Source organism: Thunnus thynnus, chromosome 19, assembly GCF_963924715.1.
Source record: "Thunnus thynnus chromosome 19, fThuThy2.1, whole genome shotgun sequence".
Taxonomy (NCBI): Eukaryota; Metazoa; Chordata; class Actinopteri; order Scombriformes; family Scombridae; genus Thunnus; species Thunnus thynnus.
The window spans coordinates 6,051,846-6,072,136 of NC_089535.1; the positions used below are offsets into that span (position 1 = coordinate 6,051,846).

Here is a 20,291-nt window from a genome sequence, read left to right on the forward strand (position 1 = left end):
AAAAAAAAAAAAAATTGTAAACCTATTCTTTAAGGCTGTTTGCATGAAATACTAGGATACTGTTGAATAATTGTGTTCATATATTATAGGATATGATCAGCTCGTACAATGATGTGTTAACTCTTGCCTTAAACCCTTAAAAGACAAAAAAAACTGACCTAGACCAAGGTCACATATCTGAATGTGGTTACAAAGCTCTGCTCACTGACACACATCATAATGTATAAGAAGTATATAAATACACCATGAGAAGCACCTAAAGGTCTAAAGTCCTTGAAGGAAAAGGGATTTAAGAGAAAAAAAACGTTTTGTTAAAGCAAAACAAATTGATTTTGTTTCTATAGGAGATTGAAATGTCTTATTATGGTCACTAGATTTAATGTCATAGATTGAAAGCTTTCAGTCTCCAAGAATATCACACGTCAGAATCCATTTACAGTAATATGTACATCCACAGAATAGAGTATAAGCTGTGTGATCATGCAATGCAGGATTCCCATTGAAAGGAGAATAGCCTGTTGCTGTCCTTGGTGCTTCCTGCCTTCGGTACCACGGACAGCTCCCTTATTTTTCTCCACAGGTGGGTGCCTCGCTCTTTGGGTGGCGTTCGGTGTGCACAGGAGAGAGCAGAGCAAAGCAAACAGGGCTTCTCTTTATTCCTTTGCACAATGTGATGAGGCTACATTCAAACAAGAGGCGATTGGACGCGTTTGCCTCACATGCTCTGTTTCCCACCGTGGGCTTTTTGTCTGCCCCGTTGAATCCACCCTACCTCCCCCTCTCTCACCCCTCCCTCCCCTTTTTTTCTGTCTCTCAAGCTAAAGGGTGCTGTACTAGAAGCTCAGATAATTGGGAAAACTCATTCAGCCTTGTCTCTACAAAGTCCTCAAATAGCCCGGTTAAACCATTGCTACCTGGAGGATAAATCCACACTTGGCCTGCAATTTTGGATAGGACAACACTAATTACACCATAGGTGCCACAGTGTAATCCACACAGCTGGGAAGTGGAGACGACTTCTAATGGTGCAGTTTAGGATGCAAAATAAAACAAAACAAACAAAAATAAGAACAGGAAGGAAAACAAATAGACAACAGGAACATAAAGAGACATGGTTCAGGTGGTGGAGTAGGTAGGTTGGCTATTAATTATAAAGTTGGTGATTCGATAACTGGCTTCTTCTGTGCACTCAAAGTGAGACCTTGAGCAAGACAAGGGCAAGGGTTCAAACTGCACCCAAAGAATTTACATGAGGAAAAAAAAAATACAATAAGAAAGACAAAAGCATCTCCCAAATGGATTAAAAATATTATGTATTCAATTTGCTTTTGATTAACTCCAATTTAAAGATGCAGTTTGAGATGGATGGATAGATAGATAGATAGATAGATAGATAGATAGATAGATAGATAGATGGACACTAAAATTGATGTAAGTTGGCTGAAAACTGTCACAAATGTCATGTTTCTTGTACAAATCCATGTTCATATGACATTCAAAAGATACACAAGTTATTAACAATCAATAACAAACTGTGACATCTAAGTTTAAAAAGAGTAGAGTGGATTATAAAGATGTAGTTTGAGTAAATAACCCAAGAGTAAAATAGAAAATAGCACTAAAACTGTGTCAAAAATACCTCTTCTTCAGTGGCTTTATTGACCCAAACTGGATAAATTTCGTGGATGTATTTAAAAATGTAATATTTTATGTGTTAATAAATAAGACTGACACTTTTTTGAAAGACTCTCTTTTCTTTCTTTCATCTCTTTAAACTAACAGCTCCGTTGTTTATCTGTTTCTCTCTAAATGTTGTCTTGAATGACCCATAATCGCACCGAAATGAGTCAAAATTCACACCTAATGTCATTCAAATGAATCATCATTAACGTACAAAGAAAAAAAATGCTTAAACAAGTCTCACCCCATCCGTCCACTAACATGAATTAGCGTATTGCATGTTTGCTTAACTGCAACTAACAAAACGCGGCTGTTGGTAAATATTGAAATTCCCTTCGATTGGTGGCCACTCTGTTAAAGCACCGGGTGACCAGGCTCTCCCTATTGATGAGCTCCAGCTAATCCATCGCATTTCCCTGTAAATAGCTTTCTGCATGAGAAAAGGCCCGCGGCCCCTCCTCTTCACCCTGCACCGCCACAGTGTAATGCAGGGCCGTTTTGTCACAAGGCCATTATAAGGTTGTGTAGCATTAGCCCTTGTTCGGCTACTCCCACCCTCATTGCGCCTATTCAGATTCATTTGAGTGGCAGCAGCGCCGTGCCATGTAAATGCGTCCTACCTTGCCTGTTCTACAGGTATTTCCTAACCTTAACCGTGTTTTTTTGTGTGTGTGGACTTTCACGTTTAAGGTGCGATCAAAATGTTGCAGAGAGGATCTTAGGTTGCACAATCCAACCTTGCAGGTAGTGTTTTTTTTTTTTTCATTTTAAAGTCAGCGATGTTTCATGGCCCGCCATGAAACCCTCCACATGCATGCTGGCCTCTTAAAGCGCCTCTAGAAACACCCTGCATCCACGGCCCTGGTATTTCTGCACGGCGTGCGATTCAGGTCCGCTCGGAGGCTACAGCTATGAACGTGTAACCATAACAACTGCGTTCTGATTGGCTCTCCTGGCACGGGAATTAACAAGGGCGTCATCCAATCTGAGCGCAGGACGCGCGTCGCGCTGGCAAAACCTCGTGATAACCAGGCACAGTGATGCGAAAGTGGCGACGTGAAGTGAGCCCGAAGGAAATGACTGGACCCAAAACAAAGCACAAGCGAGGGATAAAATATTAGAAATAAACACGTGTGAATGATGATGTTTTAACTGCGTGTTCGTGAGAAAACATGTCCGGTTTGTCCATTACGCAGTCCATCAGCTGGTGCGGCTGAAATCTCTCCTCCTCTCCTCTGGATTGTGGGTTGTGACAAGTGCCCAGGACAGCAACCAAACAGGACCAGGACTACAACAAAAAAATTCCGGGGGATTGTCACGGGAGGTTCCTCCAGTTTTCGCCTGACAGCACACCCTCCCGGAGCCAAGACGTTGTTCCGCGTGGACCCGGGTTGCCCCAGTCCGAGCAGCGCAGTCCGTGTGGGAAGGTCGGCACTCGGCGTCCTGCAGGCCGGAGACATGATGGTCCACTGTGCCGGGTGCGAACGGCCCATCCTGGACCGGTTCCTCCTCAACGTGCTGGACAGAGCCTGGCACGCCAAGTGCGTCCAGTGTTGTGACTGTAACTGCAACCTCACCGAGAAGTGCTTCTCCAGGGACGGAAAGCTCTATTGCAAAACGGACTTTTTCAGGTAACAGAGTCTGGAGTGAGAGTTCCTCAAAAAAAAGGGCTCTGATTCAAATATTTACAACAATACGCGCCATGATTCCACAGTTTAGGACGAGACAAATATTTCTACGGATGGCATATTGATAAAAAAAAAATAAATAGAAGAAATAAAGACAATTAAAATAAAAGTGTCAGTAATAATAATGTGGCCCATAAAGTCAAGCTTAGAATTAAATTTTGAGGGTCAGAGGTTGAAACAGTTTAAGGACATTATAGCTATATAATCTAAAGGTATATTTGACAACACTTGTGTGTAAAATTTTAGGATTTTAATTCATCTCTATGATGAAATATTGGCCACATTATTTTGGACCGTGTGTCCTTTTAATATGGCTTCTACTATTATAAAAAAAAAGGGTGCATCTAAAATTGTATTTAATTGTGCAGCCACGTGTATTTTAGCTTATTTTGCAGATCCAGACAACACTTTCTCAAACAGCCATTAGGCTATTAACCGCTTCACAATTCCTAAAAAAGTGTTTCAGGTAATTGAGTGATAAGTGAAGCCCTTGTTTGTCCCGCCGCACTCTCTTAGCATCATTTTCATTTGTATGTGTCAGTTATTTTCTCCCCAAATTGTCTAATGACATGTAAGACACATCAGGCTTTGTTGGGACGGGCTATTATTGGCCTCGGACGGCCTTGGCCATCATATTACCGCAGGTCCCATCAAGCGGTGGATTTAAATGGCCGGCCATTAGCCAGCCGAAACAGTAATCACCCTAATGTGTCCATTTGTTGTGTAAGTAGAGTTGTACCCTTTCGCTGGGGGGGAGGCTTGGCCATGCATGTGAAAAGAGGAGAGAAAGAGAGAGAGAGAGAGGGAGGAAGGGGGGACAGTGAAACGATACCATTGCAAATGGAGAGACAAGCCTACATTAGTGTTAAAACAAAGCTCCACAAAAAGAGAAAAAGAGTGCTTGCTTTCACCCAAAGGCTTAAGACCCCCCCCCCCCCTCCCCGACAGGCCGACTGCAAATCCAAGTGCAGTGCAGGGAGGCCTGAAACATCTGCTAAAACTCTTCATATTAATATAAAAAAAAGCATCCATGCAGGTGATAAACACTCCCAACATCACTGTCAGATACAGCAAATATGTCTTTTTCCAGGATGAAATGACAAAAAAAAGCAGCCTCTTCCACCTCCTCCTCCTCCACCACCTCCTCCTCCTCCTCCTCCTCCTCCTCCTCCTCCTTTGCTCACTCCCTCTGATTCATACACTGTCAAATCAGGAGGGAAAATTCTGCTGAATTTATTTGTGTATCAAATTGATGAGTCTTCCCACCCAGTATTTAAGCGGGTGAATATGGATTAAGAGAAGATTTCCACGCTAAGATGCTCCCACTCTGCTTAATCCCATAATATATCCTTGGCTACAATGTGTTGATTGTCACTAATACGTTTTTTTGCGTGGGGTTATTGTCAGAGCACCTCCGTCAAAAATTATGAGTATGATTTTTTTTTCTTTTTTGCTGTTTTTTTTTTTTTTTAAAGTCTGACTTTGTTTTTTTCCTCCTTCCAGTTTAATTGCTGCCGTCGTTTCTCTTAATACTCTGAGTCAGTTATATAGAGCAAGACATGCTTTTATTTATCGTTTTATTTATTATAGATGATAGTTTATTAAATACTTTAACAGCATACTTAATATTTTTTTACCCAAATTAACAAACAATAAGAATTATTATTATTATCATTATTATTATTATTGTCATTCTTACTATTATTATTTGTTGTTGTTATTTTCCTTATTATTAGCTTTGAAATAAGAGTATTTTACGCATCATTAGCCTATAATTTGTGTGTTAATATTATCTTATTATCATATCCATGAATGTCCGAATTATTAATCAGTTACTATCATTATATTATGAGTATTAATAATGATTAACATGCACATATTTTGCCATAAAATAAAATGTGGATATGAACAATTTTAATATATTCTGTTGGTCAAACATGAGTTTAAGTGTTTTATTCTAACAGGCCATGTGCGTGTGTATAAGCTACAATCATCACTGCGCGTGGGCCTGAAAAAACTCACGCTTTTATAAGAAAAAAAACCCCCAATAGTAAATAAATCTCACATTGTTTTTTCCGTTTCTGTCCAGGCGGTTTGGCACAAAATGCGCCGGCTGTCTGCAGGGAATCTCACCGAACGACTTGGTCCGCAAAGCGCGCAGCAAGGTGTTTCACCTGAACTGCTTCACCTGCATGGTGTGTAACAAGCAGCTGTCCACGGGGGAGGAACTCTACGTGATAGACGAAAACAAGTTTGTGTGCAAAGAAGATTATCTGAGCTCAGGAGCCATTAAGGAAGTCAACTTGAACTCAGGTAAAAAAAAAAAAAAAAAAAAAAAAAAAAAAAAAAAGTGATATGATTTGTGCGTATTTTTTTGTGTGTGTCTCTTATTCGATCTCAAAAAGCCTCTTCTTGTGCTCGTGCTTGTGTGTTATATATATGAACGAGCGCTGTGGATAAATTCATATCTGATCAATAAAATGGCAATCGGCCTTTCAATGGACAAAAGAAAATAAAAAAAAGCAGGAAGTGGGCGGATCGAGGCTTAAAAATGTACTGGAGATTTTTTTTCGGGTTTTTGTTGTTGTTGTTGTTGTTGTTATTGTTGTTGGAACATTTTCAGCAGTCCGTGGAGAGCATTTTTCACGACAACCTTGTCAGATGAATGGTTTCAATATTTACCTCCACAGGACAATGGCTCTCTGTTATTGTACGCCAGGGTCCACTGGGGATGAGTAGTCTGGCCCGCGCGTGCTGCTCCTCTTCAACTGTCTATTCATGCTTATAGAAAGCTCATGAAGACACAAACCTCTCTCTCTCTCTCTCCACGTCCTGTGTACTGATGGCGTCACGCTCCCTTGTTCCGTATAGACATATTTTTATTCTGATATCCTACAGAAATATATTTTACTTTCATATCTGTATTTTTTTTCTCTGGAACCTGGAGAGGATCGCTGCCTTTAGAGGAGACGAATAATAGGAGTTTTTATTTGTGCTGGGTTTTTTTTTCTTTTTAGCTGTTTCAGGTTTTTTTTTCACGTGCAGATAACAAATAAATACATACATTGAATTTTAAAACTAAAAAAAGGTGAAATCATGTTTTTTTTTCATATTTCGATGCATATTTTTCAGTGTTTTATTGCAGCTGTGCATCCAGGTCTAATTAAAGCCCCCCCTCCTCCTCCTCCTCCTCCTCCTCTTTCTCCTCCTCATCCTCCTCCTCCTCCTCTTCCCTGACATTTCGGATCGTGACCTTCCTCTGTTTGTTTTCCTTCCCCCTTCGTTCCGCAGTGTCGTCGTGTACAGATAGGAGTTTATCGCCGGATCTGCAGGACCCAATACAGGACGACATAAAGGAGACGGACAATTCAACGTCCTCAGACAAGGAAACGAACAATATTGAGAATGAGGAACAGAACTCGGGCACCAAAAGGCGGGGGCCCCGGACCACCATCAAGGCCAAGCAGCTGGAAACGTTAAAGGCCGCGTTTGTCGCCACGCCGAAACCTACCCGGCATATCCGGGAGCAGCTGGCCCAGGAAACGGGACTAAACATGCGCGTCATTCAGGTAAGATCACCTGTCTGCTGGTGTCTGATGTTAGTGATGCAAGAACAGGTTGTGTGGACTGAGAGGATCCGCCCGAGACAAAGATAAATTAATGAGAAATGACGGATTATTAATCTTAATTTGACTCAAAAACTCAGATGTGTAACTGAAGGCCTCATTATGTATGAAAGAAACGTCAAAACACGGTGTGATCTGTTAGTGCATCCAAGTGTAAAATGTACACACACGTGAAGTGTTTTTTTGTTATATTATGAGGAATTATTTCATATAAAAAAGAAGATAAAAAATGAAATTATTGCCTTTATAAATGCTTTTGCCAATTTGCTTTTTAATATGTTTTATCTCATAAAAAATCTATAGTTTAGCAGTAAAAACACATAGTTTTGGAAGCAGTGTGAGCCCTAAAATGGGTTTTTAAATTTCTATAAAAGAAAAGAAAACCATTTTTTTGTAGTTTATTATTATTGTTACTATTTATAATAAATGAATTTTTATTTTTAACTCCACTTACGCCACTATTTTTTCCTCCTCCTCCTCCTCCTCCTCTTTTTTAAAATCTGCATTACAATTTGCATCCAATTTCAGCCGGGCTACGTTCATATCTGCAGGCGTTAATTTATTCCCTGAAATTAAAATCTAGTAATCCAATTTATTGATGCATGTATACGTGTGGTGGTGTTTTTAAAAAAAATTTTTTAAGGAGTATCATTCATTTTGTGCAGATAACTGTTGTACGTGTTGTACAGCCGTGAAATCGGTAAAAGGTTAGACGTGTTTTTGCCGAGGGCGAGAGGAATAAACACCACGTTCAAACATGTGTTTAGGATATAACACGAGTGTATGCTGTTTTGGACCTCTCTCTGTCTGTCTTTTCATCCTCAAACACACACACACACACACACACTCACACACAGTCTCCCAGAGCTCGGTGTCTGGGTGCAGACTGTGTCAAGATGATTAGCACCATCTCTGCCAACTGTGATGTGGCTTTTTGTGCACTCACTGTAATTATCGCTGATTTCACAGATTTACATACCACCCTCCCCTTTCCCACCTCTCTGCTCTTACTCACTTACAGCCTGTTCCCTTTGCTTATTTGAGCGGACCAGGGGCCCCTCAAACGCCTCATCTATATCACATACTGCAGGCAGCTGTGTGTGTGTGTGTGTGTGTATCAACACAGCTCAATCCAACAGTCAATCAATCAATCCACCAATCAATCAGGGAGTCTATTCTTCCGCCACCTTCCTCCTCCCTGTGATATCCCCCCCCCTTCCATCCCCATCCCCATCGTGGTGCTCGGAGCCAAAATGGAGGCTCTGTTTCGTCATCTTCCTCCTCGTTCACTGTGTGTTAAATACCATTGCTCTCAACGCGGGGAGCCCTGTGAGCCACGCTGCTTCTCCAGCGTGTGTATGTAATCCCTAAGCAACGCTCTCTCGAGGGGAGCGGGAGCATTTCCATAAAAATGTAGCCTACAGTTAGACGATTGTTCTCAATAAGCAGGTGTCGCCTCTGTCGCTGGAGCACATAGAGCAGAGCCTAAGTGGTTTTAGGTGTTTTTGTGTGTGTGTGTGTGTGTGTGTGTGTGTGTGTATATGTGTGTGTGTGTTTTTGTTAATCTGCAGCACAGTGGGATTCTGCCTCTGGTGTAGCCTAGCTGGTGTGAACATACATCATTATGCAGCAGTGATGCAAAAGGCGAAACAAGATGTGTTATGTGCTTATAATGCAAAGACATTCCTCCATATGGTGTGTAGTTTTACAGTTTTTGAAATCCTCCTCCCCTTTGTTCCTCTTCAAAGACAGTTTATTTAACGTTAGTGATAAAGCTTTTTTTTTTTTTTGTAATTCTGATTTATGGCTTCCGCTGTTTATTTGAACTTGTTCAGAGGTGCGTTAGGTCGTGTGTCGGTGTATGTTTATGTAACTTTCATCATATTTTGCGACAGGAAAACGTCTTCATGAGTGAAAAGTGTTTTTAAAAATCACGATCATCCTTATTTCTTATATTCTGTCACTGATAAGATGCTTAATTTAAAACATCTTTAGGCTTTCCCTCCTTTTTAACTTGGTCTTTGTGCTTTCCAGAGATGTATTGAGACATTTCTATTATACATATATAATATATATAAAAGCCCTTTTCCACTTGAGTGAATTACAGGCACAAAATGCCTCTGGTGTTACTGAATTGATCACAGCTGAATGCAATTCTAATAACAGATTTTCATCTCACATTTGGTTGATCTTTACTTTTTCTGTAACTATATTTTTAAAACTTCCAAGTATCAAAACTAATCATGATAAATACAAGTCAAAATACTTACAGGAGGTGTAACTGAAGCAAATACTTCCTGCCATTTGTGAGAAATACTTTCCTTCCTTTCTTTACATCTATCAAAAAAACAACAAAATCCTGCTTGGATTATATTTGAATTATGATTTCAACACAAACTAACGATGAGCGTGAAATTAAATAGATGACTGAAAATCACCTAAAATGATCAGGTTTCAAATTGAAATCAGTCACAGCTGATGCATATTAATTTGTTTTCAATTCTGTCAGTCGTGCTTCATGCGTTTCCCTGCGCGAGATGCAACAGACTGAATCCTGTAATGATTGTGATTAAACTCTGAATCTTACGACGACGTGAGTGATTTGGACTCTCGCCGTGACGTCGTAGAAGTTTGAGTGAAAAAGGAACAGAAACTAAAAACGAGGAGATCAGCTGATAACTGTAATCTCACCTCTTTACCGTGTTTGCAGGTTTGGTTCCAGAACAGAAGATCCAAAGAGCGACGAATGAAACAGCTGAGCGCTCTCGGGGCGCGGCGGCACGCCTTCTTCAGGGGCCCGAGGAGGATGAGGCCCTTGGGAGGCAGGCTGGAAGATCCAGACATATTGGGGCCTGGGGCGTACGGTTACTACGGAGGTAAGAATTAAACACACAGTCCTGTTGTTTCTTTAGATATACAGCCTCAAAATCACTGTGTGGTTCTTTATCTCTTGAAATATGCAATATGGGGGATTACTCTGATCTATTTTGCTCAATAAATTGCAAAAAATAATCTGCATCCTGGTTTAAGCTTCACTCCAAAAATGTGATATTGTGTAACTGAATTACAACCTTCAGCAGCACCAACAGGGCTGAGCTGGTTACAGTATGTTATCAGGCTGCGAGCAGATTATATAAAGACAGTTTTATCTCTACATTATGCTGAAGATGTGACGCGAATGTAGTTTATTTCAACGTTTAGAGTCACATAATTCTCTATGGGCCCATTTTACACCTGGTATTAACAGGTGATCTGTATCTGGATACGTTATTTGGATAATGACATCCAATCTATGAGTCTTTGCATTTACAACTAGTGTTAAAACGCCTTCTTGTTTTCTCAATTATGCCTGCTGGCGGATGTGTCAACAAACATGGTGCATCCCAGGTCAAGGAAACTGCTGCCACCAACAGATGTCAAGACTTCTAGTCACTGCTACTGCGTATCGGGTACATCTCAAGCCTCTTATATGATCTTTCCTCGATCCTCGCTTAAACCGGAAGTTGTTCCGGTCCGCCATCTTGAAAGCCTTCTCAAGTCTCTTATTCCTCCTCTGAGGAGCCATGAGCGAGGAAACACGAGAGCGGCCTTCACGGAAGTCTTATACCAGCTGACACGCCGCCTTACTGGATATCACTTATTGATTGGATGCTGCAGCTGATCGGACTGATCTGATACTGTCACAACATCACTGCAGTTTCATATCAGAGGGAAGATGGATAACAGAGTAAATTTGATCTGTTGTCTCCCCCGTTAACTGTTATTAAAGATCAAATTAAAGTCAGGAAGAGTCTGTCTGTCAGCAAGAAACACATTTTAAACATTTATATTTTCATTCAGTCACATGTGAGGCTGAAAATTCCTGAGCGTCAACGTTTGATATGAGTTACATCATTTCCTTTTTCTCTGAAACGTTTAGCATAATTAATAATTTCCAGTGTTCAAAAGACACCCTGATCATATTCTGGGTTATCAAATAATGAGTTCACAATCAGAATATCAATAAATACAGATGCAAATAATAAATAAATAATATAAACGCACTCTGCCAGTAGAAATGGTTCCTGTGCCTCTGAGCAGGACTCAGTATAAATACAGAACGCAGGTTTTTATTCGTGTGCAGGTGTTTGTTGAACAGGTAACAGGCTCCAGAGAGAAAACACTGCTGCTCTGCCAGTGATAACTGTTTTATTAGTATTAACACAGCGAACATGTGTACAGACACAAACTCCATCAAAAGTCTCTACAGCTGTTAAAGCCGACTGACAGCTGATCAGCTGCAGCCGTCATCAGAAACAGACGTCGCTTCATGTGATGAAGCTTCAGAGGGAAGTGTCTAAGAAAGTGTCTCTAAAAACATATTTCTTCTCTCCTCATATGGTTTCCTTGTGTCTCTCCTGCATCCTCAATATGGAGAGACTAGGACGCAAGGAAAAGACGCAAGCGAGGGATGCAATTAAGAGACTTGAGATGTACCCGTAGTCTTTGCAGGGTTTGCTTTAGCTGGCAGGAAGAGGTGAAGCTAGGTGACCTTTCAACTTACTGGGCCAATTATTTTCTCATGAATGTGGTCACACTGATCTGATTGCATTTACACCTGAGCTGAGATCAGATCACAGTGTGAGCCTAATGTGGTCTGATTGATCACAATGTGCATTTACACCTGCGTTAACATGTTTTATTAATCCAGATAATGTATCCAGATACAGTCCGCATGTTAACACCAGGTGTAAATGGAGTATTTGTTTAAAGATACAACATAAGTCATTAGTTTGGGCCGTCTTCCTTCAGTGTGAATGTTCCTACAAAGTTTCACTATTAGTTAGAAAATAAGCTTAAAACTTTTAACTGACACAAAAACCCCCACCAAATTCTAGTTTGATTTACCTCCACAGAGGAACGCCAGCAAACAAAAGCTCAAAATAGCATAAAAGCTGTGTAAGTGTCACATGCTGTCACTTGTTACAGCTGAGAGGATAAATGTTAGAGAAGGGAACAATTGTATTTATTCCAATCAGTCACTCTATAAACAAAGCAGCAGCGAGAGAGTGTCGTTCAGCACGGGTGGCAATCTACAGTCATCCATTTTAGCTGAAAACACACAATTTATATTGATTTATCTGTAGGATTCTCACTCTGTAAGGACGGAGAACTTTAAAGATAGTAAGTTCTGGAAAAAACGAAAGACAACACCGGTATTTGTGAGATTTGATTCATGTGTCATTCTGCATTAAAAACGTTAGCACCCTTAGTTTTAATCTTAATCCTAATTAATTTGAATCAAAATGAGTCTTTGCTGTATAACCATTTACAGATTACAACACTTGATAAAAACTCAGCGCTCCCTTCATGAGCATCAGTCGCTAATTTCCTTCTTAAAAAATGAAGCTGCTATGTCCTCAAATTAGTAAGGTAAAAAAAAAAAAAAGATTTTTTTCAAGGAAACTAACACATTAGAGAAGATCCAACAAAAGTAGTTTTCATTAATTTCTTTAAGTGTTAAAGAAAAAAAAAAGCTTTGCAGTAATGAGTAGCAGATATCTTAAGTTTGAAAAGATTCTGAAGATGATATTAACTTCTTACGAGGCAGCCGTATCATTGTGCATAAGACCAAAAAATAGTGTACATAAAATAAAAAGGTTACTCGAAGGCAACTCTTTAAATTTTACAACCAAAAAAAAGTCAGAATGAGTATAAATGATCCTGAACCAAAGTTACAGAGGCTCAAGTGTTAACTCCTATTAATAAAAGACATATGCTTTTCATACTATAACCTTTACTGATGACACTTTATATGTATCTACTACAAAGATATGAAATGATGCCTGTTGTTTGGCATAGATGGAAACGTGTAGAGGTGTCTGTAGCGTTGCACTCGTTCATTGACCAGGATGAACCACAAATTGCAGCGTTGACCCGACACACAGTAGAAAGCATGCTTTTAAAAAACTAATGGAATGTTAATGTCATAGAAAATTCCTGATTTTGGCAAATCTACTGAACAATGATGGTCTTTTTGTTGCTTTATTCATGTGAGAGTGATAAGCTGTTGTCTTTACACTGTGTACGTTTCTTTTCTAATCACGACTGCTAGAATCACAATTTGATCTCCAGGCAGCGTAAAGACACCTAAAATCAATATTCTTTAAAAAAAAAAAAAAAAACACTTTTGTATTTACTGAGCCTATATTGTTCACCTGGAACAAGGAAAAAAAAACATTTTGAGACAATAGCAGGTGGGCCGCAGATAACACGACACTAACACACACAATAGCCCCCACATTGAAGTGTAGGAGTGAACCAGATGCGTTTGTCATGTATATCAGCAGTTTGTTTTTGATGGACAGTCTGAGAGCCGTGGTTTCTATACAGCTCCTGCACATCTGTCTGAAGAGCCGGAGCATTGAGGATACAATAAACTGGAGCCATCAAGGCTGGAATGCTGGGAGTTGGAGGGTTGGAGGCAGGAGGGGGGGAGGCGGGAGGGAGGGGGGGAGTGGCAAAACCTTCATCCCTTGCTCTCATCTCTCTTGCTTTCTTCACACGCTGCTTTTCACACCCTTTTGTGGCGCAGCAGCACAGGCCAGTGTCTGTGTGTGGTACGGTGTGTCTGCATGTGTGAGTGTAATTATAATTTGCCAAGCCAACACCCCCCCCCCCCCCCCCCCCACACCCACCTCCCCACCTCCTCTCCTCCTCAATCCCCCCCTTAAACACAAACACACAAGCTTGTTGCTTATTCTCAAGGTCGGCCGAACTAGCAGGGGCTTGTTTGTGAGATCAAATCATCAGCATGTTTGTGAAAGTTGTGTCAGCTCTCATTGTTTCTCTTGATCGTTTCCAAAAGCAGCAGTGCAACAGTGTAAAAGCTAAGCAAATAAACGCGGTTCTTTATAATTAGGCAACATACAGCATTTCTTGATATCTAACCTGTTAGCTCCTGATTCTGCCGTTTTATGAACTGCTGAAATATGAGCGAGAGGAACATATGGTTAGGAGCGGAGAAATGCTAGTGCAACATCTGGGGCACCGGGATAAAGTCTGCCATCGATCTCAGTTCAAGGTGGTGTTGCAACAGAACGGATTTAATGTAAGTGAGGGAATTTGGAGCGGAGGGAGATGTAAATTTGGAAGGAGAATATAGAAGCGGTGAGAAGCAGAAGGCAGGTGGAGTTTGTAATTGTTAATGGATGCAAATGGTGTGTGAAGTAATTGGCTACACATGGAGTAGAAGAATTCTTTCTAAACTGTTTTGGCTGTATTGTTTCTGACCAACAACTCATGAAATATCGTTTTTTATGTCAAAGAAATGTGCAAAATCTGTTTTCCTGAACTTTTGCCATCTCAGCAAGTCTGATTGTTTTGTTCCCATAGATTTTAAAGTGTCTATATTCAATATTTTTTATAATAACAATGGATCAAATGACCATGTGTAATGTGAAAGGGGTTGCTCGTAATGATGAATCCACAGAGAAATGCAGTTCCCCGGAGCCCTAAAGAGCTTTATAGTGTCTTTCAGCTCATTGTTTTGGTTTTCTGTCATGCAACTTTACCATTTTGGTTCATTCTCACTGCTTGCATTGTGCTGTTTTTGGCACGAAAAGCTCTAAAAACTCACTGTACACTACCTGCTCAGCACTAAACAGCAGACAGACACAGTTAGTGACCAGCTGGTGAACATAGTGGGGCATTTATCAGCTAAAGAGCCAGATATTTCCCCCAGGAGCTGGTGGAGACCAAAAACAGAGCTAAAAGTTGAGTAAATATTGGACCTAAAATCACCAACCATGACTTTTTAAGGTGATGATATGTCAGCCTTGTGTTCTCAACTTGTATTTGTTGTCCCCAAGTGGCCAAATAATCAGCTATTGCTGGTTTAACTGACTCATTGTCTCTTTTGAGACTGTGTCTGTGTTGAAAAGATTTCTATGTGATCAGATTGGATATATATTGGTGCCTAGTTTGGAGATGTCTGTCCCTGGTTTAGGATTAAAGTTGAGCAGAGCAAATCTTGCAAATTTGAGAGACTTGGAACAGCTGTATGCCACTCCAAAATGCCAAATATACACAATTATACATACTGGGCAGCTCTGAGAGCTCCCAGTTGTTGGCTTGTTTGGTTCTGTCCAAATTTCTACTGGACAGATCTTTAAGTGGCTTGGCACTCAGGACTGGATTCATGTGTGCAGCCAACTTTTTTTTAAAAAAAAGAGAAAAAGTCTCTTACATCTAGTGGTATCAGTAGATAGTTTTGTTTGTATTAGTCCATGGTTTTAGATGTTTGTCTGATCATCCAATAAGCAGTTTTCATATGGACCACCAAAGAAATAATCCCATAAAAACCGTTATCCGGAGTAATGGGGACATTTTTTGTGGAAATACTGTTGATTTTGTCACATTCGATGTTTCTAGCTGTGACTACCACAAAATTCCATTCACCTCTGTTGTTTTGGGATATCAAGATATGTTTCTCATTCTCTACATTCATTGATATTGTATGAAAAATTAGGTGCGAGTGAGAAAATACCTGCAGATATCAAACATTAGTTTTGGATCCAAGTGTGCCGACACCTCTCAAGAAGCACAAACATGTCAGTCAGTGTTAGAGGTTAGGCAGAAAATATTTGTAAATCCAAGTGTGCGCTGGAGATTTTCAGTGAAAGCAAGGAATTTGGGCTTTTCTCTGTCATTAATATGTCAGTTTATGCTGCAGCGCTTTGAAGTGAATGCCATGAGACAGTTGGGAGAAATTTAAGACAAGGCAGCCTTCAGTCATGAATGAAACTTTGCACAAATAACACTGTGAGAGGAAGTTTTAATAAATACAGTTTATGCCTACCAACACTTTGATCCTGTTAGATGTTGAGATCTTGTACAGAGACTCATTGTCCCCCAGGGGATAAATCCTACTAACTGTGGTGACCCTATCACTTCTCATATTGCACCATCATCAAGCTGATATTTGTGGTTTTGAGTAAAATTGCCACATAGTTTTGAAATAATTTACAGAATGAGAAAGCTGTTGCACCTGCTTGGTTCATATGCATGTGTTTATTGGCACGACTTTACTGACTTCAATGTTGGCATCAACAGAGATCTTAAATCTTAATGATTTGCTGACATATAAGCAGGTATAATGTGTTTTTGATAGAGAATTATTTTGACTTGTGGTGCTGCACAGTTGATATCACTGTAAAAATGAAAATGGTGTGAGGTAAACCTGTCTCTACCATGACTGATTTGACTTATGTGGAAATCTATTTGCGATACAACAAAACACAGTAGCAACACGATTTCAAGCTGAAACTTTGAACTGAAGTGGTGCAGTCGCTGCAGTGCTGGAAACGGCATGAAAAATTATGGATGGAATGTGCTGCAAGTGGCTCAACGCAGATGTCCAGAGGAGCAGCAGTGGAAAATTTAGAGCCGAAACGATCAGTCGATTAATCTATTAGTTGACTGACAAAAATTAATTGGCAACCACTTTGATAATAAAATTGTTGTTCCAGCAATTTTTCAAGCAAAAAATGCTAAATATTCTCTGGTTCCAGCTTTGGGTTTTGTTGGTAGGACAAAACAAGCAATATAAAGACATCACCTCAGGCTTTAGGAATGTGTGATGGGCATCTAGCACCGTTTTCTGACATTTTATAGACCGCACGATCAATCAATAATGACAATTATCATTAGTTGCAGCCCTAGCTGGATTGCATGCTGGGAATGATGGAGAGTCATCTGGAAGTAGCCACAGCCCGGCGAGGTAGAGACGAGGGATGGTGCTGAGAGCTGCATCAGACATGACAGAGAGATGCAGGCGACAGGGCTGCTGAGCACAGGACCTGGCAGGGCTGTGGGGAGGCTGGAATCTCATTTTGGAGTACCTCATCCAAATCCAGAAGTTTCAGCAGGGGAATCCATCGAGGTGCACGCATGGCTGCGAGCTGAATGAGTGAGGAAGATAAATGCACTGTGTAAAAGGCAGGAGAACTGAGGTGGAGAGGTGTGGAGTTGTTTATACACTCAAATGAGGCTGTTGGAGACTGGTTGGTTGGAAATTGGACATGATCAATTTCACCACTTAGGTAAAGGTGGAGTTGTGTGTAAAACTGCACACTGCTCAGAGGGAACTGTGAATGTTTTTACTTGTATTTCATGTCTCTTATAGAAAGTCTAACTGCATGTATTCTTCTGCCCCGCCACAGAATACCAAGGTGACTATTACGGACCAGGGAGTAACTACGACTTCTTCCCCCACGGCCCTCCGTCCTCGCAGGCTCAGTCTCCAGCCGAGTCCCCCTACATCCTGGGCTCTGGTCCCGGAGCTATGGAGGGATCAGGCCACCACCCTTCAGACGACCAAAGGTTCACGGACATGATATCCCACGCGGAAACCCCCAGTCCGGAGCCGGGCTTACCGAGCTCCCTGCAGCCGGTCCCGGGGGAGGCGTACGGGGGCGGACCCAGTCCCCCTTTCTCCTTGGCGAGTAACTCCAGCTACAGCGCTCCAATGTCCCACCAAGGCCAGGAGATGGGAGAAACCACAGCCTGGTAAAAGGATGAACAGCAGGGACCATTCCTGGGCTGAACGTCAGCCCAGTTAATTCAGGAGATGAATTGAAAAAAAAAACCCACATTGTGGAGCGTAAACAGCTTAAATTTCTATGGAGGACTTTTTGAAATAATGGACCGATTTTCACAACTGACAAACTGATGGACTTGGTAATGGAATCAAGTTTATGGAGGTGGAGAATGGGATAGCTTGCAGGAAAAGGTAATATTTGCTGCCCAATAGACACTCCAAAGCATATCCCCTCTTGGACTTGAATTATTAAAAAAAATAATAAAAAAAATTGAGATTCCATCCAGCAAAAATGCTTCTCGCCTTCCCCTTGATGTTAATGAAGCTCTAGGAACACATTAGAGAGAAATGCCAAAGGGGACATTTTTAGTTTTCTTAATTTCTCACCACATTTTTTCCCCCCCAAAAAACGTTGCTTCAAAGCAATATTAGTTTTCATTCTGTTGCTCTATACCTGTCTTCATTGCTAAGTCGCCACTCTACCTTCAAATGAAAAGACAAAGGACCAGGTTTTAACATATGCTTTAATGTTCATATATAAACACGTACAGTATGTGGCAATCAAGACAGGATATGTTATGTTTTAGTCAAAAATGTTGCTCATTTTAAATTTTCTCTTTTGTAAAACAATATTTCAAATCAAAGGCTGCTGCTTGATAGAAATCGCGCGCACACACATTAACACACACACGCACACACCTCTGGCATTGACTTTCTCTAGCGCAGATCTCAGCCATAAGTCCCTTAATGCACAAAAAGCGTTCTTGATCATACCTTAAAAGAAGGATGTCTATACCATTATTCAAAACACGGACACAATTATACAGACACTTGTGCTCACTCACGCACCCTCACACCCATCCAGGCGGCCCTGATAGTTCTGCTCTGCACACTGCTTCACCTGACCTTCCTTTTGTTACTGTCCCTTTTAAAAAACATGTTTTAATGGAAATGATTTTCAAAAGAACATTGAACCCATAATGGAGAATCTCCTTCAACAGCTGAGGTCTCCTTCCTCTAAAGAGTCAAAACAAAAGAGGGGGCAGACAACATCTGTGACATTACTGCTGTGTGCGTCTGAAGCACTCGTTGCCATCTAGTGGCCATGTTTTTAAGACACGCAGGAGAATTAAAGGGGGAAAAAAAAAATCAGCTCAAAGAAAACACAGTCTGGCTGTATTTAGAGGAACATCTTTATACTGCAGAGGTCAAATTATTATTATTTTCTCTCCTAAATAATACCGTAATTCTTCAGTTTCAGGGCCAAGTGTCACCGGTGACCCTATTTTGAAAAGTCAGCCTTTGTGGAGCTACATTAAAGAAAACAAGATTTTCATCTGGCCCAAGTTAGCTGGTATTATTCAATACAAAACCTCCCATAATTCCTCATTTCAGCTCCTTTTTTATTCACACGACATCTAACACGTGTAATGCTGTTTTGTCTACAATGAGTTAGCTCTACTTGAAATATTGTTTTATTGAGATAATTTGTGTTTCCTTTGGACATTGTATAAGATCTAGAAAGAATGTGTCTTATTTCTGATGTACTGAGATATTCTTGGATACAAAAGTGAGCGTGTGTGTGTGTGTGTGTATGTTTGTGTGCTTGTATGTGTGTGTGTGCTTGGGGAAGTGTGTATGCTTGTTGTGTGCATTTGTGCACATTGAAGGGGGGGGGAAGGGACAAGGCTGTATTATTTCTATGTAAATAGCACTGGTAATAAAACCTTCTCTTACAACTTGAAGAGCTTTCTTTCTTCTTCAGTATCATCACTCATTTTATCCTCTATGAGACGCTTATATTTCTTCAGTTTGTAGTACAGGGAAGTATAATTTTAAGGTAGTATTTCCATTTCATGCTACTTTATACTAATATATATTATCGAAGGGAATATTGTACTTTTTACTCCACTACATTTATTTTAAAGCTATATTAACCACTTACTTTACATATTAAAATTTTACAAATGAATGTAAACTTATAAAATATAATGTATTGTTATTGAATATAAAGTACTCAGTAGTATATAAAGTAGTTTAAATCATCTCCTCAACCGGCTACAACATTTAAATGCTGGGTGCCACTTGATAATGAAGCATATTTCATAAAGGCTTTATGAGTTGTAACAAACTGCTGTATTAATATTTATTACGGCTTTGTGGATTAATTAAAGGCCATTTATTGGGATAACTTTTGGGTTGCCAGATTGTAAAAAATAAATTTGGCTGGTACATTGTAAAAAAACCGTCCCACATAATGACTATCTTATTTTATTTTACCAATAAAACTCTTCAACCGACTTTTAACCTGCATTAATTGATTATTTGGCCACTTTAGGGGGCAGCACAGCATGCTGTAAACACAACATTGACATGTTATCATCTTATAAAGTCGGTATCTGACAGTTTCCTATTTGCACATCCAGCAGACACGGACCAACATTAGCATTAATTTTCAGTCATGTGACAAATATAAGTCTAATTTTCAATCTCCTTTTAGTTTTCTTTTGGTCTCCACCAACTCCAGATGGAAATATCTGGTTCGTTTAGCTGTTAAATGCTACGCTATGTTCCTCAGCTAGTCGCTAACTTTGTCTTTCTGTCATTTTGATACCAAGCAAGAAGCACAGAGTGGGTTTATTAGAGCTTTTTCACTAAAAACAATAGGAAGGAAAAAAAAAGAGATTAACGAAAATGGTGAGAGTGAAGCAAAACAGT

General features: G+C 40.2%; 1 protein-coding gene across 1 annotated transcript; it reads left to right on the forward strand.

Annotated features, from left to right (window-relative positions):
* Nucleotides 1–1,724: 1,724 nt before the first annotated feature.
* Nucleotides 1,725–19,318, forward strand: lhx5 (LIM homeobox 5). The gene is made up of 5 exons (XM_067574783.1): nt 1,725–3,311; nt 5,458–5,681; nt 6,660–6,937; nt 9,705–9,870; nt 17,197–19,318. Exons 1-5 carry the CDS (start codon nt 3,139–3,141, stop codon nt 17,544–17,546), a joined length of 1,191 nt encoding a protein of 396 aa, XP_067430884.1. The 5' UTR covers nt 1,725–3,138; the 3' UTR covers nt 17,547–19,318.
* Nucleotides 19,319–20,291: the final 973 nt, after the last annotated feature.